This window comes from Trachurus trachurus (assembly GCF_905171665.1).
Source record: "Trachurus trachurus genome assembly, chromosome: 13".
Classification (NCBI taxonomy): Eukaryota; Metazoa; Chordata; class Actinopteri; order Carangiformes; family Carangidae; genus Trachurus; species Trachurus trachurus.
This window is the reverse complement of record NC_139892.1, coordinates 21,471,474-21,490,317: the sequence shown is the minus strand read 5'-3', so window position 1 is coordinate 21,490,317 and position 18,844 is coordinate 21,471,474. Positions and strand designations below refer to the sequence as shown.

The 18,844-nt window shown below is 43.1% G+C and overlaps 2 protein-coding genes across 2 annotated transcripts; one reads left to right on the top strand and one right to left on the bottom strand.

Moving 5' to 3' along the window:
• Positions 1-1,512: 1,512 nt before the first annotated feature.
• Positions 1,513-8,290, top strand: LOC310996451 (S-arrestin-like; the record flags this gene model as incomplete). The annotated part of the gene is made up of 14 exons (XM_083985854.1): positions 1,513-1,560; positions 2,552-2,612; positions 3,549-3,593; positions 4,636-4,835; positions 5,442-5,501; positions 5,804-5,871; positions 5,979-6,114; positions 6,669-6,753; positions 6,891-6,963; positions 7,134-7,271; positions 7,440-7,517; positions 7,655-7,669; positions 7,820-7,875; positions 8,205-8,290. 14 exons carry the CDS (start codon positions 1,513-1,515, stop codon positions 8,288-8,290), a joined length of 1,149 nt encoding a protein of 382 aa, XP_083841980.1.
• A 3,533-nt stretch (positions 8,291-11,823) lies between these two features.
• Positions 11,824-13,768, bottom strand: LOC310996256 (uncharacterized protein; the record flags this gene model as incomplete). The annotated part of the gene is made up of 4 exons (XM_083985636.1): positions 11,824-12,719; positions 12,794-12,874; positions 12,961-13,041; positions 13,489-13,768. 4 exons carry the CDS (start codon positions 13,766-13,768, stop codon positions 11,824-11,826), a joined length of 1,338 nt encoding a protein of 445 aa, XP_083841762.1.
• Between the last annotated feature and the right edge of the window lie 5,076 nt (positions 13,769-18,844).

Sequence of the window (18,844 nt, the reverse complement as noted above, 5' to 3'; positions counted from 1 at the left end):
CAGAGATCAGAGTGAGGGTACGATCAGCGCTGCATTCAGGGACCTCCGGGCCCCTCCCCGGCCGCTCCGTGTGCTGAGGTGTGTAAACCGCTGATGTCAGCAGACAGACTGCTGAGTCCGACTGATGACGACTTATCAGCTCAGCAGAGACTCTCTTCCTGCTGATCATGTGACGGGACAGGCACATGCCATGACAGACACCAGCAAGAAGAAGAGGGAACAATGGCTGCAGTCGAATATTCACAGGTGAAGGACAGAGAGGGACGACAACTGAAGCACATTCGTCACTTACACGCAGATTCACACAGAGGGAGAGGAGACGGGGTGAGGTGAAGGTAAAACAGTGGAAGTGAAGGAAGGAAATGCAAAGCACCTGTTATTTAAAACACCATCAACCAAGAAGTGAGCAGCTGCTGTCTACATTATAATCATGCTTCATATTTAATTTATACTGACAGCATGAATCATAATTAGAGTGATGAGGTTGTGAGAGTCTAATTGAGGGTTAGGGTTAGTATAAATATTAATCAAGTAAAAGCTGTAGGAGTTATTTCAGTAAGGATAGGACATCAATGAAAAAACAACATCCACGTGGTTTTTAGCCTTTCCTGTTGTTCCATTGAGCAGATGTTGGCATCTGAGAAGAAGAAGTGTGTGTTGTGTGTCTGTTATGAGTGCAGCAGCCTGTAGGTGGAGCTGAAACAGCTTCACACCGGAGCAGAAAAAACCCCTCAGTGTCCACTTACTGCCTGTTTTCTGGAGCTTTTAACAGCATCACATGGTCTTCATCTACAGAAAGGGTCGTAGCTGAGGTGGCACCTGTTATTTGGCCTCATCCATCTTATGTGTGTGTTTGTATTATCTATAGATGTGATGGAAGTTTCTGTGTTATGTATGTGTGTGTCACATGTGGGATTACCTGTGTGTGTGTGTGTGTGTGCAGGTTAAGTCAGTAATGATCAGCGTGCTGACCACGCTGTGTGTGGTAAGAATATAAATGCAGCTCAGTGAGTGTGATCAGCTGAAACCTGCTGCTGAAGCTCATCACTGCTGCTACAGGTCAGTCTCTGCTTTCTGTTTGTCTTCAAACAACAACACACACTCACCACATCTGTAAGTTCACTGAAGTACATTTAAATACATAACTATAACTGCTAAAGCCTCAGTGTAAACACACCCAGTGTCTCGGTGAAGGACAGTCACAGAGAGTTATATTAGGTAAAATAACATAGCAGTTTGTTGCCTCGAGTCTCAGGATACACTCCTGTGGTCTTTTTTTTTGTTGATTGTCTGTACTTCTCGAGGCTGTATGTATGGAAGGTGAAAACAATTTTCCTGAAAAGGACAAATATATCCATCTATATCTATCTAGCTGTAAATGTAAGAAAGAAAGGAGACGGTGGTCTTGTGTGATATAATGGTCAGACTGGTGTGTGAACTTGATGATGGGGAGCCACAGGGTTTCACCTCTGGATGGTCGTGTTCTGCAGGTCCTGATAACGAGGCGTCAACATGAGTCCCAAACATGTCGTCTTCAAGAAAGTTTCCCGTGACAAGTCGGTGAGTGCAGCTTAATCTGTGTGTGTTTGTCCACCTACAGCTCACACACTCAGACACAGAGAGTTCACCTACAGCAGACTGTTACAAAGTGAGGATGATACTTGTTGTATTCACTGGTTTAAACAGCCACATCCTCACTGCAGCTGGATTATTTACCTTGTATTGAAATGAGTGCGTGGGACTGAACAACTGTGTGTTTGAAGCATCTGGTATCAGATGAACTAAACAACTGGGAAAGGTCTTGAATGAATGAATGAATTTATTTATTTCGGTATATATCAAGCTTATATAACCGAAAGGATGTAGGTTGAAGCCAAAGCTTATACACCCCTACCCCTTTTACCTTAACAAATTATACTCATTAATACAAAAGGATCAGATCACAGACATTTGAAATTAATCAGTACACTTAAATTTCTGATCACAACGAAATAAAGAATCGTACACAGTGCATAACCCAAAATAGTACAAAATCATTCAACTTAATTTTCCATAGGCTACTGTAACGAGAAATTATGTTGTTCTTATAAAGTCTTTTAAAGCCGACTAGAGTACAGCATAATTTAATATTTTCAGGACAATTATTCCAGATGTTAACCCCTCTAACAGAAAGACAGTGATTTTTTACAGTAGTTCGAGTCTTGGTTTCTCAAATAATAGTGGTCTTCTCAGGTTATAACTGGAATCCTTCATTTTAAACAGATTCTGGATATCTTGAGGAAGAAGTTTATTTTTTGCTTTGTACATGGTTTGTATTGTAATGTAATCAACTAAGTCCCTGAATTTCAAAATGTTCAAGCGACTAAATAGTGGGTTGGTTGGCTCACGGAAAGGTTTTTTGCAATAAAAAAAATAGAATTCTTCAGGTAGTGAAAGTCGTGGTTCTGGTCCCAGAGCAGCAGAATCAGACTGAGATGTTTCTACTGCTGATGTAGCCTACCTTTGAGCCAGGCACCACACCTTCTCTGACCCCTCGTCCTCCCTCCCCCAGGTGGCGGTCTACATGGGCAAGAGAGACTTTGTGGATCACTGTGACTTTGTGGATCCAGTCGGTGAGTTCTGTCAGACACAAACAAACAGACGCTGGAAACGCTCCTGAACGTGGAGGTCAGTTTCACTCTGGCTGTGGGAGGTGGCTCTGCGATTAGCTCATGAGCTCATTATCTTACATCACAACACGTCAGTCGGTCAGACCTGGAGGTCTCTCTCTGTGTGGAGATAACAGCTAACAGTTTTTGTTTATGAAGGGAGGCTCAATAGATAAAAATCAACAAAAGTACAGGAGGCCCTGAGAACTCAACACACTGCAATAAAACGGAAATGAAAAACATCAGCATCAAAGTGTGGTGTAAACACTCAAAACCACACACACACACTGCAGGTAGCAGCACAGATGTCACTAAACACTGAAGAACCAGGTCAGAACAAGTTGTTCAGTGTCTAAGACTGTCTGTGTTGTCACTGTGCTGTTGCAGTGTGTTGTGTTGTCGAGTTGAGGTCTCAAGGTCACCACAGTTTTACATTATGAGGGCCTCAGCACCAAGGTGTGTGAGAAACATATTGAAATGATGCTGTTTATTATTAGTCATGAATGAAAACTGCTCATTTAAGGGGCCTCATATGAAAACATCAACATGTACGAGATGTAGGAGATTCTAACTAGGTGACCCCTGCTGTCTGCTTCCCCTAGATTCACCCAACAGGAAGTCCACCAATTGAAAACTTCTGATACTTGATGGTGGTCTCACACACACCAGAGGACATTTGCATGTTAATATGATGTTAGACTCATAACACCAGCTACCTATCATTATGTCCATGCTCTGGCGTCTGGCTGAGGCCCAGAGGTGACCGGATCTGTCCAGTGATAAATTATTATTATTATGAAACTGACGTCATCTGAATCTGAGAATTGGATGTGGTTCCAGCTGTGGTCCAGATGTTGTCACCTGGACTCTACAGTGCCTCTTTGCTTTTTTTTTTTTCAGATGGAGTGATCTTGATCGACCCGGTGCAGCTCAAAGGAAAGAAAGGTCAGTGTGTTTGACCTTTGACCTGCCTTTATTCTTTCTTTTGAAAGCATCCTGATCTGTTGTGTAACCTGAGAGACCGTTACCATGACGTTACTAAAGCTACAGTGCGGTTACAGACCTTTGTAGTGATAAGTACTACATCTGTTTAATGAGTGAATGTGATCAGGTAAAGAGCTGAACTGAAACTTGATAGTAGGAGCTAAGGTGATAGAGAAGAGGAGGCTATAACAGAGAACAACATGATGAGTTATCTCTGCTCTACAAACTGAGCTAGACAGCAGGTGTCCATTCACTCACATTATGTCATATGCAAGAGAAACCTTTCTAGACTTCTCTAGTGTTTCCTCACTTGCTTAATTAAAACTAATTAGGATCTTTTTGGTTTACATTTTACATATCTTAGAGATTGGTGTGTGTGTCCATCATGCACATGAGCAGACATAGTACTAAAGTCTATGGATTAAAAAAAAACATCAAGCACCACTGATTTGTGTGTGTATGTTACCCAAAGTGCACATGGACAAAGTGATTCCTGTATGCTGGTCCACTTTGTGCCATAGCAACAACTCAGTTATTGTTATTGTCAACATCAGCACCAGCACCATTTCTATAAATACATTTCTATAAATAAATTAATCAAGAATACGAAAAGCTGGCCAGCTTGTATTGATAAAGTGTTTTATAATCACTAAAACCTGTTTAGTACCATAGTTAGCTAACTTAGGTGTGTGATAAATAGATCCTGTGCCTAATGTAGGCACATTTTTGTATTGTCTTTCCTGTGGTAATGCAGCTGTGGGTTGAAGAGATCTTTCAGTGATCTCCACCACCAACGTCTACAACTGCAGCATCAAACACAACCTGTGTGTTGATGGTGTGTTTTGTTCTGTTCACAATTCCCTCTACATGTTGCGATAGATTTTTCCATGTCCTCCATGTATGGCAGCGATCAGAGCAGGGAGAGCGCTGCCATGAAGCTGCCTTTAGTCAGGAGGGCTCTTCACTACCTCTAACTCTCCTCTCCTCCTTCCTGTGTCCATAGTGTACGTGATGCTGTCGTGCACGTTTCGGTACGGCCGTCAGGACATGGATGTGATGGGCGTGTCCTTCAGGAGGGACCTGTTCCTGGTCACCCGGCAGGTTTACCCCGAGCTGCAGGACAAGGGGACCCTGACTCACACCAAGGTCCAGAAGAAACTCCTCCAGAAGCTGGGAGACAACGCCTTCCCCTTCTTCTTTGAGGTGAGGGACTCCGCGTTAGGAAACACATCTGTCAGGTAGACCCCACGCTCAGTCTCCCCTAACCCCTCCATGGGGGACTGCAGGGAGTCTAGTTGCCATCCTTTTCAAATGCTGAACTTCCTTCCACATAAAAGCTCCTCAGCTGGTCTGTTTGACACCCTGCCAAGGAAACTCCTGTCAAGGCTCAGACTTTAAATTCAGCTCCATCTCCAATGGGTCTCATCAGGCATGGTCAGCAGCTCCCCCACCCCAGTTCTGTTGCTGTCAGACACTGGTGAACAGCCTGGTTTCATTTGGAGCATGAAAACCCTGAGCCTCACTCCCAAACAAGACCCTTGAACACACTGAACCAAAGACTCTCTGACTGAACAAAGCCTGTGGGTGTGATGTAGTCTCAGGTCCAGACTAGAGGGTCTCCATTAAAAACTGTTGATGTTAATGCTCCTCAGATGAAATCCCTCTGACCTGAGACATGAACCTCTTACATGTGTCTGGGTTCTTACTGTAGATGTTTTGATCAGTAGCCAGTGATGTGTTGTAGCTGAATAGAAAATGCTCCAACACTTTGAATGGGTATCTAAGCAGATGTTTGTGTTTGTGCTTCAGTTTCCAGACAACCTGCCGTGTTCTGTTGCGCTGCAGCCTGGACCATCTGATGACGGGAAGGTAAATCACAGCTTCATCGTGTTGCACTGCAGCATCAGCCTCAACATCTTCTGACAGCATCGTTGCATCTTCTTTGTAGACGAGTTTGAGGTTCTCATGTTTTTGATTTACCTCGTGGTTTATAATTGTCTCAACTTAATTAGATATGAACATTGAGTTATCTTGAGTTAATCGTATGATAAAGAAACAACTTTCTTCAGACTTGCTCAGTAAAACCTTTTTCAGATCCAGAACTTTGATGCTGGAGCGAAAGGTCTGTTCAGGGTTCTCCAGATAACTGAGTTGTTTCTTGTGTGTGACAGAAATGTGCGGTGGAGTTTGAGGTGAAAGCTTTCTGCAGTGAAAACCAGGACATGAAGATAGAAAAACAGTGAGTCGCTCACCAGGTCCAGATCCTGTTCAGCATTATTGAATGAATCCATGTAAATAGTGAGGAGCCACTGTGTTTTTCATTCACAAACGTTATCTTCTCTGCAGGAGCTCAGTTCGTCTCAGCATCCGTAAGATCCAGTTCAGTCCAGAAGACAGTAAAGTGGTTCCGGTTGTAGAAACCAACTTTGAGTTCCTGATGTCTGAGAAACCTCTGCAGGTCAAGATGAGTCTGCCCAAAGAGGTGAGACTGACTCACACTTTCCTCAGATCAGTCAGGTCATCAACAGACCACAAAACCAGCTCCACACACCTGGTTCTCCTGAGACCTTCACCACACTGAAAAAACTCAAATATCTTACCAAGAATATTTGTCTTATTTCTAGTCAAAATGTAATTTCTAGTCAAAACAAATCTCATTATAATTAAGATAAGACTCATCATATAAAAAGTAGCTTGTTTTTAGACACTTTTTTTTACTCCTTTCAAGCATATTTTTCTACTTATTTCTAGTGAAAATTTGTTTGGAACAAGTGAAAATGATCTAAAAACAAGTTAGTTTTTAGGTGATGAGTCTTATTTTAAGTGGAAAGAGATTAGTTTTGACTAGAAATGAGACATTGCACAGATCCCTGATCCAGCAGGATGACAGAACTGTTTGCCCCTGTCTGTCTGTACCTGTGTGTACCTGTGTGTACCTTTCTGCCTGACTCCCCTGACTCATCTGCTCGTACATGTTGTTGCTTTCCTGCCTGTCTCACCTGTCTCACCTGTCTCACCTGTGTTGCCTGTCCACAGACTTATTACCACGGTGAGCCGGTCAAAGTGAACGTCGAGATCAACAACTCATCGAGCAGGAATATCAAAAACATCAGCATGTCAGGTGAGGTCATACATGTTGTGTGTGTCTGACCTGTGTTTGTGTTCGATGGTGTCACGTGACAAATCATACAGGTGGAAACACCTGAGAGAGTTAATGTTACCACAGTTTGTATAAACATGTTGTCTGTGTGTTTTTAGTGGAACAGGTCACCAACGTCGTTCTTTACTCCAATGACAAATACGTGAAGTCGGTGGCCAAAGATGAGACAGAGTGAGTCAGACTCCTTTTGAACCTACACACACAGTATTTTTGTGTTTATTCTGACAACAGCATTTGAAAGGAAAATGGAAAACAAGCAAGGAAATGTAACTTGATAGTAAAACTGATCAGAAGTGAAGTTTGTGATATAATGTAACGTACGTGTTGGTGTGTGTGTGTAGTGATTCAGTGCCCTCTGGGACCACTCTGAAGAAGGACTACACCCTGCATCCTCTGCTGGCTTACAACAAAGACCGGAGAGGAATCGCACTTGATGGACGACTCAAGCATGAGGACACCAACCTGGCTTCATCTAGCATGTGAGACACACACACACACACACACACACACACACACACACACACACACACACACACACACACACACACACACACACACACACACACACACAGATAAAAACACAGTGAGACACAGTGATTATAAACACATTAGTCTGACTGAAATGTTTCTCTGTTTCCATGTGTCAGTGTGAAAGACGAGGTTCTGAAGGAGGTCCAGGGGATGCTGGTCTCCTATAAGGTGGTGGTGCGGATGACGGCTTCTGGGTGAGTCAGTCAGTCAAACATTTATATCTTAATGTCACTGAGACTTCATCAGTTAAGTCTGTTTGTAGAAATATTTCAAACAAAATGTTCAAGGACTCTGAATCTCTGTCTGTTTCCTCTGTGTCTGGTGACAACAGGACCATTGGATCCAGGTATGTTTGTCTCATAGATAGATAGATAGATAGATAGATAGATAGATAGATAGATAGATAGATAGATAGATAGATAGATAGATACTAACAGATGATATACACACTGGACACAGTGTTAAGTCTCTGTCTCTCTGTGTGTGTGTCTTACAGTGAGGTGTCTCTGGAGCTTCCTTTCAAACTGATGAATCCTAAATCTGTTGAGCCAGGTACTCCTCACCCCAGTTTTTATAGTCACTGACTGACTAGTTTTACCAGTTACCAGATCACTGACTTGTTTTCTGTCTCTCCGTCACTTTTCCTCATGTCCTGTGTGCACTGGGCTGAAGAAACAGCCAAGGCGAGGTGAGACCACTTTTACTTCACTGGCAGAGTTCGACTACAGATTAGAGTTCTGTTTTCTGTTTCTGTCATTTTCAGATCAACAGTGTGGCAGTATAATGATCTATTACTGATATGTATTCCATCATTATCATTGAAAATAGGCTTTAATTAATGACAAGTCATTGGTCCATCTGTCTGTCCCACAGTGAAACAGACGACATGGTCTTTGAGGAGTTCAAGCGATCGTACCTGAAGGGTGTGGTCTACGGTTCTGACGACGAGTCCCCCACCGAGGCCTGAGACCTCAGGCTCTGTCCCTGCCGTCCGTCACTGTGCAGAACTGAACACAAACACAGTTTTGGTCCAAAGACTCGATGGTTTCTAATGTTAGCGATGTTTCCTCTAGTGCCGCCCTCAGTTCAATCATCAGGATGACTTCTGCTCGGCTGTAGTCTGACTGTAGGACACTCTGTAGGGGATCCTGTGGTGACGCGGGACACATCAGTCGCATGTCACATGGACGCATGAGACACGGTAGTTCAGACAATGACACAGTGTTGCATCCTGTGTTTCTGTTCAAAGCCACAGGGTCTCAGCAGAGCAGAGCCTCTAGTTTTGTCCCAGTCCTGGTTCTGTCACTCACATTAACTGACTGTAACAGCATCATGACACCGTCTGACCTCTTTTTCCATCAAACCATGCAAAGAGATCAGGGAGTCTCTACTCAACAGAAACAAATCCGATGTGTAGTTCCTATTCTGTTAATGAGTCCTGTGATGACGTAACTGCTGCAGTAGAACAAAGTAAATGATGCTGTTTTTAAGCAACACAGGGAGCTTTGCATGAGTGTGGTGGTGGCCGATGTCACTGACTTGCTGCAGTGCTGCTCCTGCCAGCTCTGCCTCTCTGCATAGAGCTCGCAGCAGGCTAATGGAAGAATTGATTTCTTTCCATTATTAAATAAAAACTGGCCCAAGGCTCAGAGTATACTGGATGCAGTGGGAGCTGTGGCAGATGTTGATTTTCGTTTTGGCACCTCTGTTAGCAGATGAGAGTAGATGTGTTGGTGTGAGATCTAGGAATTCCACCTCTCACATACTTTTCATCCATGTCACACATAGCTCCAAGTAAAATTAGACTGAGAAAGATGTGTTGACGTCATAGTTACATCATAGCAGTAACCTTTCCTCATACAGAGCAGCATCGTCCAACCATCCACTAACCTGTAAACTCTAGAGAAGAGCAGTATCGCAGCACAGATGAAGTCAGTGTGAACATAGACACACACTTTCCACAGCAGTCAGCAACATCAGCCACCAAGCACATGCAATGCAGGCCATGTGTTGCGGATGTAAATCTGTTGACCTCCTGACCTCAAAACAGTCTAGTGGATAGGGCAGATGTAAAGGAGTCTGTCATGACGCCTGTCTTTATTTTCTTTACAAAACTATTTGATTCTGTCTCCTATAATCGCTGAGGGGTCACAGGTCAAACTGTGATGAGTCATAGTAACAGATGAAGCTTTGTCTAGCATACACTGATAGTGTTGAGCTTCCTGTCTGAGAATAAAACAAACTCTGTTGGAGGAGTCTGAGTCTAAAAGTTGGAGGAATCTGAGTCTGATTGTGAGTCTGATCCTGGTTGTGAGTCCTTCCACCAGTCTGAATGTGAGTTTGACTCACACAGCCGCAGCCTGTTTGCTCCACTGTCAGTCTCAGCCATTTACGGCCTGTTTAATCTTTAGCGAGTTATGTGGATGGTGAAATGGAAGCAGTGGCTGTAGATCAGTGTGAACCTGCTGTAGCTTTAGTGTCATATACACATACACAAACGTTTCTTTCAATGTTTTATTGAAGATTTTTTTTCTCAGAAACAAATAATCAACAATCAGATGATTTATTTTTAAGAACAAAACTATCACAAACAAAAGACTTTCTGCTAGTTAAAGTTTCTGATTTAAATACACCTTGTGTCATGTCGTTCTAAATGTTACAATGCCAGATCCTTGTCTAACCTAGTGATGTGTCTAGTGAGACAGAGAACCAGCCCAGGCAGTGGGAGACCCTCACACCTCCTCCTCCATCTGCCAACTTATAAAACACACTGACACATACCTGAAATCCATTTATCACCAACCACTTCTCATTCACTCTCCACTGCGTCCTGTATTTAACGTGGTCGGGTTCAGGATGTTGTGACCAGACGCCTGCACTACGAAGCATGTTCAACATTATCCAGGATAACTGTTAGTTATCTGGGTTAATTAAAACTAATGAAACCATCCTGGACTATCCGTACTCTGAAGCTGGTTATCAAGTGGCTCAGTCAACTCTGGGGTTTTCCTCTAATTTCCATTTATTTGAAAAAAGGCAGGGTGAGCTGCTGGTTGTTATTTATCACTAAATTGTAACTTGAAAGTTACCTTGGTAACCTTAAATTCAGCTTTGTAGCTTCAGTCACTGTTAAAAATTAAATTGATGTGATGTTTGTCCACTGAAGAAGAGCAGCAGATGTACTTGTGTTTGTGTTTGTGGACAGTTTGATACAAACTGCTGCTGGATCACTGCTACAGTCATTCACGTTATAGTTTTGTGGACTGAATTGCAGAATAACACACATGGTGCTCACATGTCTAATGTCTGTGCAGTTGAATCAACACGGGCTGAGCTGTTTTTGAGTGAAACCCCTCAGACACAATTTCTGTAAACAATAACTGCTCAGATTTCTGCTCTGTTAACGTGGGATACAGCAGGACATCTCAGATTAACAGCTGCTGTAGATAAAAAGAAAACCAACAAACATGTTGTGGGTCTGGAGAGACGCTCACTACTGCGGTTGAGTGTCATTTTCTCACACTAACACTGTAATGCTGCCCAGAGTGTATCTCTCGTTCAGAGCTGAAGCTGCTGTTACTGCTTCTGCATAAACAAACAAGCGCTACACACCAAGAGACAAAACCTACAGAGTCTCCGAAGGCCAACAAAATGAGTTTCTGATCAACTTTCTGGGACGAAAAAGCTCCATCTTTGCCCTGAATTCGATTTCTGAGATGTCTGTGGGTTTAGTTTTACCCTCAGATTCCAGATGAGGGGATGGACACCAGTACATCAGACGTTTAGTAGTTGTTAGGCTGAATTCTTTCTGTGAGAACGTCCCTTAATGATTCTTCGGGTGCGATGGATTCTATAGTCTCTTTGTCCCGTTGTTGGAGAGCAGAGATCCCTCAGGGAAACTCTGGCCTCAAGGGGCTGGGTGGATCTAAAGTGAGGAGGTATATCACTTTACACTGCTGCTGTAGGATCAGTGTCCAGGGATCATCAGATGACTTTCTGTCCTTACAACTCTTAACACAAGCTGAAAATCTCAGCAATTTACACACACAGACAAGATGGGAGATAAAGGTTTCACACACAATTGTGGGGTATTACAACAGCAGAGGTACTCATGTTCTCCTGTTCAAAAGCCCATTCTCTGTTCGGCACAGAATGAACCAGGATACTGAACAAGCCTTTGTAATTACTATAATGTAACGTAAAAACAATACAGAGAAACAGAATCTGTAACGGCAAAATAAAAAAACCAAAAGGCCACAATACTGAAACAAACAGTGGAAAGCCAAAACATTAAACTACTGTCTAAAACAACAAATATATAGATTGAGATGACAAAAAAACAAATGATTCAGCTGAAACTAATTTAATTGTAAGTCACAAGTTTCATCTCTGCTGAAAAGTTGAGGTTTTAGTTTAATCTTGCAGTTTCTAGGTGAAGAAGGATCAAGTAGCAAGCTGGATCATTTGGTTGGATCCTCCACCAGCAGGTGAAGTTGGGATTTATTCGCCTCCCCAATTGTATCCATCAGCAGGTACTGTCATTAGGGGCACGGGTGCTCTGAGTAAGGCCATATCACAAGTATCAGGGTGGAGCAAGAAGCCAGAGAAGGTGCTGCTGGCCTCAGGACCAGCATACATGCCATTAGTGACACCGTCCTTCACCTGAACCCACACCCGGTCCCCCCGAGCCAGGTGAAGGACAACTGAGTGCGATGTGGTCCCTAACACTTTGGGGTCTGTGGTTTTAACAACTGGGGTAAAATTATGAAAGAGGCCGACTTTGAGGACTCGCTCATGGACAGTGAGGTGGTAGCTGAAGACATAGGTGCCGTTGATGGGGGCAGTGTAGAGACCGTTGGTGGGGTCGTAACTCCCCTGGACATTGTAGAGGACAGTGGGGAAGACCACAGGGGCGTTGGGTGAGGGATAACTGGACGCCAGCCCAGCAGCAAATGCAGACTGGATACTGGGCATGCAGGGACCAGGAGGCCCCATCATCCCCATAGGCCCCATAGTTCCCTGATCCCCAGCTACACCCATCACCCCTTCGGTTCCTGGTTTGCCCTCCTCCCCCTTGTCCCCCTTCTCTCCCTTATGCCCCTGACCCCCGTCCATCCCGTCTGTACAGTTACACTCCCCCTGGGGCCCTGGTTCCCCCTTCATACCCAAAGATCCAGGGGCACCAGGAGTACCCATATCACCCATATCACCCTTGTAGCCTTTGGGCCCTGTTGGTCCTGCAGAACCAGACAAGCCCCTGGGCCCTGCAGGACCAGGTAGACCTGGGTTTCCTGGTGGGCCAAGGCTGGACTCGCAGGCTTCTGGACAGACACCGTCATCTCCTTTAGGACCCATGGGCCCAGAGTTTCCCACCAGACCTTGATCACCTTTGTCACCTGCAGTTCAACAAAGCCCAGGTCAGGTACTGGACTTGAGGAGCCAGTGAAATGATGAAGGTAATTGCCCTTACCTTTGAAACCTTGGCTTCCTTTGGGTCCCACCAGTCCCGAGGGTCCTCGCTGTCCCTTCTCACCCTCATCTCCTTTCTGTCCTGAGGGTTGAACAAACAGAAACAGTCAAAGTAATTGTTGCAGTTGAAGCTGATTGTGTACAATCAGGATCCAAGTAGCTGTTTACCTTTGATCCCCGGTCTGCCCACAGAACCTGGAGGGCCTCTGAACCCTGTTAACCCCCTTCTTCCAGGACTACCAGGGCTACCTGATGGAAGACAGGGAGAGAGATGAACTCTGAGTGTAAAGTGTCAGGTAGCAAACAACACAGGTCACTCACTTCCAGAACTCAGCAGCATCAGATGGATCAGTGCTGCCGATGACAGACTGAGAGTATATTACACTTAGTTTATGCTTCATATACGAACAACTTCCTGGGACCCAAAACCTCCTGATGACCACATGCATTACAGGATCGTAGACTTCCAGTCAGAGGTGAGGAGGAAATCCCTTTTTCAGGGTTTGTTGTTCTATAGCTACTTTTAGCCAAAGTGCCAGTGGGAGTGAGATCATGCAAGGTCTAACCATTGACAGTCGAAGCTTGACTGTGATACACTTGAGACCAGGAGGAGCTTTGAAACGTCCTGCCTCTGAATTAAATCTCTAAAGCAATAGAGATCCCAGTGTTGCAGAGTTGTATTATTTTTGCCTTTACCTGGCAGTCCCCGTTCTCCATAGTCTCCTTTGGGCCCCGGGGTGGTCTGGCAGCTTGTGCATTGACAGTACCAAGGTAACTGGCTCGCGGGAATGGGGACCGGGCCCTGCATCAGCATCTGACAGTAGGCTTCCATGACCCCAACAGGAGGCAGCGACGTGTCGTTTCCATCAACGTTAAAAGTCCGTCCCGATCCATCCATGGGTGGGAATGGGAGCGAAGGAGGAGGATCAAGGGGGGGTTCCCAGCCGTCTTCGGTCAGTGGCTCAGGCATCCCCATGATGAAAGGGAAGGACGCCACCATCAACAAGAAGTGAGGAGGAAAGGTTGCCATTTTCAGTCTGCAAACATGGTAAAGGACCATTAACTATTATCATCTTCCTCCCACAGCCTCACTGAGTGAATGTCAGCCGGTTCTTCATCACCACCGTGCAGCGAGACTTAATCCTGATTTAAAAACCAAAATGCTCAGAGACTGGATCACGTTCTCACACTAAACATTTACTCTGTTTACTGATGTGCTGTGTGTTAACCACAACACAATGTGTGTCACGGCACTGCTGCAAAAGGAAATGATTTTATTAAATAAAAAAAAAATAAAAAATGTAATCCACTGATGATCAACCTGAAGTTAGTCACAACAGGCCATTTGAACAGCATAAGATTTTTTTTGTTTTATTCCGTTATGATCTTCTTAAAAGGATGGTGCTTTTTATTTATTTATTCATTCTAATGTTTGCCTTTATTAGACAGGATAGTGGAGACATGACAGGAAACAGGGGAGAGAATGAGGGAACTGCCTACGCAGTGAATAATCATGACAGTCAGGAGCCAAGCCAGCAATCTCCTGCATAAGAGCTAGAGCCCATATGGGACATGACTTCTGACCACTCTTTTTTTTTTTTTTAAGGATAAGTATGTATTTAATCTATTTCATTTATTATCATTTCTTAAAAGACAAAGAAAGACTGCATCTCTGAGCATTTCAGTGTTTCAGTTATCATCAATCAATTAAAAATATTTACAGAATTCCAGACAGAAATAGGGATAACCATGAAGCAACATAGTACCATGATTAATTTCATCTCAAAATTATGATAATTTAAACAATCAGATATTTTATATTTATACAGGATTATTACACTTTTTTTCCCATAAAGTGAATGGCCATATTAATGTTATAATTATTATGGCTCATATGAAATGCTTTCTATTCTAATGATAAAAACAATACATTTTCAATTTATTATTTCAATCTTAGATTTGCATTCATTTTTTTCAGTTTTTCTGGGGAAAAAAAGAAATTCTATTTAAAAAAAAATAAAATTGATCAATTACTCACCGAGCAGTCAGTGCTTCAATCTGTCTCAAGGTCTGTTGTCACCTGCAGTTCATCTCACCTGTCACACTCACAGCTGTTAATAAAGCACCTGGACTCCACCCAGCTCAACAATTGATGACCCACCTAAACTAATGTGTGTGTGCGTGTGTCTTTGTTGAATAAGACATAGGCCTGTGTTTTTGTCTTTAACGTATACTGTGACCTCATTACAATGCTACACACAGGTGTCACATCACAGCACACACACAATAATAATGATAGGAATAATAAGATTTATTCATGGAGCACTCTTGTAAACGTATGTTACACAATGATTTACAAAAGGCAGCGAAACAAAACATGCGCATCAACCTGAAACAATCAAGTGGAAATACACTGCAGTGTCACTAGCAGTAGGGAAATCAGTAGAAATCAATAACAACAACAACAAAAAAGATGTCAGTAAGGACAATAGAAGTCAATGAAATCAGGCAAATAACAATAAAAGTAATTTTTTTTTTTTTTAATCTTTATTTTGAAGTTTTCAATTGTACAAGAAGAGTAAACTTCATTCCCACTAGAAACTCAATACTTAACAAAGGACTGAGGTAAAATAATAACAACTACTAAATCAACAAAGTAATATAAATAATAGAGACAAACAATAATATAATATTTTTTTTTGAAAAGAAGAAAAAAAACATATTCATTAACACATCTAAGCCATCTCAAACATTAGTACTTGGTTTGTTCAAAGTTTACAGTGAGTCCACAGCTGTTAGGGGTAATGTTTCTATATATTCACTAAAAGGTTTCCAGATTTTTAAAAAGGCATCATATGTTTCTCATGACAAGACATGTAATCTTCTCTAAGGGCAAACAGGTCATCATTTCGGATATCAATTTTAATATATAGAAAGGGTGTAATCTGACTTCCAGGTTAACATGATACATTTTCTGGAAACAGTACAAGTTATATCAGTAAATTTCCTGGAACTCTGACTTAGTTTCATGTTTGTTACATTTCCTAAAAGACAGAGTCCTGGATTTAATGGAATTGTTATATCCATGATTTTAGTCAGTGTGTCGAATATATCATTCCAAAAATGTAGCAACTTTAGTACAGTGGCATGTGCGATGATACCCTAGCAATAACAAAAGTAACATTTTAGACAGGAGCTTAGACCAAAGGCTCTATCACCTTGGTTGTTTAGCTTTACATCAGGAATAACCAAGAGGCCTCCACCACGTGGCAGCATGAACCTGAGTCTACAGAAGGTCTCCCTCATTCATGCCATGCACTCCAAGGACTACAGACCCTTAGCTCTGGAGGTACTGATCCTGGGTCAGCTCATGGTCAGAGGACCCCCAGACCCCCTCCAGTTTGTCTCCCAGCCTGTGTCCGTGTCTAGGCCACATGGACAAGTGTGCGAGCAGCACAACGAGGGTCATGGTCATGTTCTTTGACTTCAATTCAACCCCATCAGGCTGGACGACTGGGTGGGTGAGAAACTGACAGCACTGCAGCTGGATGCCCCCCATGTGTCCTGGATTATCACTACCTGACTGAGCAGAACCATCTGCAGCTCAATGTGACAGAAATAAAGAGTGGTGGACCTTCAGAGGAACAATGCATCCAGGTTCTCTATAAGAAAGGTTAAAGTTGTATCTCATTTCTGAAGAAGCTGAGGTACTTCATCTTCTGACAAGAGAAAAGAAGATGATGACATTGTGAACTGGGTCGACAGGTTGACGGCTGTGGAGGCCAATGGGCTCAGCAAACTGATCCATTGGACCAGTGATGTTGTGGAGATGGGGTGGACTCTCTGCTGATGGTTGTCTGTCCATAGACTGCAAGGAGAAAGGAACTGAACCACTTCTGGTCCGTTTGTGACTGGTGGTTTATTCCTTTTTTCATTAGTGAACCATCTGAACACCATTCATCCTCTCTGCCCCCTGGTATGTGGTGAAGACAAAGACAGGTCTCACACTATAAATGTTTATGTGAGCCCTAGATAGGATCCTCCTGGTCTTTGTTCTCTGTGTGGAGTTTCGTTCAGGTCTCAGGTGACCTGGCCATGACTTCAAAAAGTTGACAATACACAACTGTAACTGTGATCAGTCCACCGGGCTGACTGAAGACTGTCACCGGATCCCGCACACAGACAAAGTCTATAGGTGTGACTTTATTAATGCAGAATCCTGGGAATTAGGATGACACGACTCATGTTGGTCGATGTGGGTCACCTGTGGAGTTGTGTGGTCATGTAGGTCACTTGAGCTTCATTATCCAACCACAACTATGTGTGTGTGTGTGTGTGTGTGTGTGTGTGTGTGTTTTTAGTGAGCTGCAGTTTAAACCAGACCTCACACTGAACACCTGAAACTCCTCTGACAAATAAACATATTCACTGCTTCATATTGTTGTGGGACTGGTGAACACATGACAGAGGTGGAGCCTGAGCAAGGTGAGACAGGTGTGTTACTACTGTCTCACCCCAGCTGCAGCTCTAACCTTTTGTTCTGAGATTATTGTGTAGTTTTTGGTTCAATCACTGAATCACTGATGCAAAACCTTAAACCTCTCTCATCATAAAGACCTCTAAGAGGATTTAACCGGGTCGCCAAGCTGCATGGACCCTCTTCAGTTTGTGTATCGCACGGCACCAACAGAGGGTTTGCTGATGCTAAACTTGTCACACACATGTTTTTCATCTGCCTTCAACACCCTCACTGTATGACTAACTTTTGAACTGCTTTAGTTTAGTTACTTTATTGTCTCCCTTGGGAGAAATTTGTGGGTAAGCCGTCAATTAAGTGATAATGTCAAGAAATAGCCAAGAAATAGGCTAACAAATAATTGTGTCAAGAAATAGCCTAGAAATGGTGGTCAATTTCATGATGAGATGAGATGAGAAAGAGATAAAGAAAGAAATAATGACCGATTGCACAGAAATAGCTCAGAAATAATGGTCAATTGCAAGGACTTGGTGGAGAAAAATTCTGGCCTTTCCCATAAAATTCAAAGCATGAAAAACATGTGCAATCTTTTGCCTTTGTGAAAAACATGACATCACACTATATGAAATTGACCGGTATTTCTTGGCTATTTCTTGACATGATCACATAATTTACGGCCTGTAAATTAAAGGGTTACCAAAATGTCTGTTCACCTATAACATAGACACGAGATATGTATCCATATATCAACATAAAAGCATAGAAACATAGCACCACATATCCACAGGCTTTCCATCTTGCAAACCCCACACGGATACAGTATACACACTCTCTCTCTTTGCCCTAATGCACTCCCCTGTTCTATCATTAATTTTATTGTACAAATAATTTTATTGCACTCCTATTATTCTATTACACTTCACCGTCCTATCATTAGTTTTATTGTACAATCCCTCTGCAAGGCTCCAAAACTACATAGAGTGGATCGTCCAGTAACCATGGGTTGGCGGTTTGGATCCCGCTCCATCCCGATGGCTGTCATAGTGTCCTTGGGCAAGACACCTTATCCACCTTGCCTCGTGTGAACGTGTAGGCCTATGAATGTGAGTGAATGTTTGGTGGTGTTCAGAGGGGCCGTTTCTGTCAGCCTGCCCCACATCCACCAGTGTGGATGTGGCATGAATGAATAATGGTAAAGTGCTTAGAGTGCTGAGAAAAGCTCTCTATAAATCCAAGCCATTATTGTTATTACAAGGTAATCCTGGATGATGGAGGTCCTCTTAACCCTGCAGGGGTAACACAGACAGTGCTAGACAGTAAAAGGACAATCCAATCCAATGCTCCTCTTTCTGCTCTTAGACCCAAAACAGGGTTACGGGCCCATCTTCAATGAGTTCCTGTGATGACTTTTGTTTTGAGCAGAATGTGGGTAAGACCAAGAAGATGTTCATGGCATGGGAAAGACTGCAACCATAGCCTACTTGATCATGATTATCAGAAGGAATAGGCTGAGCTCTCATCTCCTATACAGTCAGTTTACAACTCTTTAATGAAAAGCGTCATAATCTTCTCATG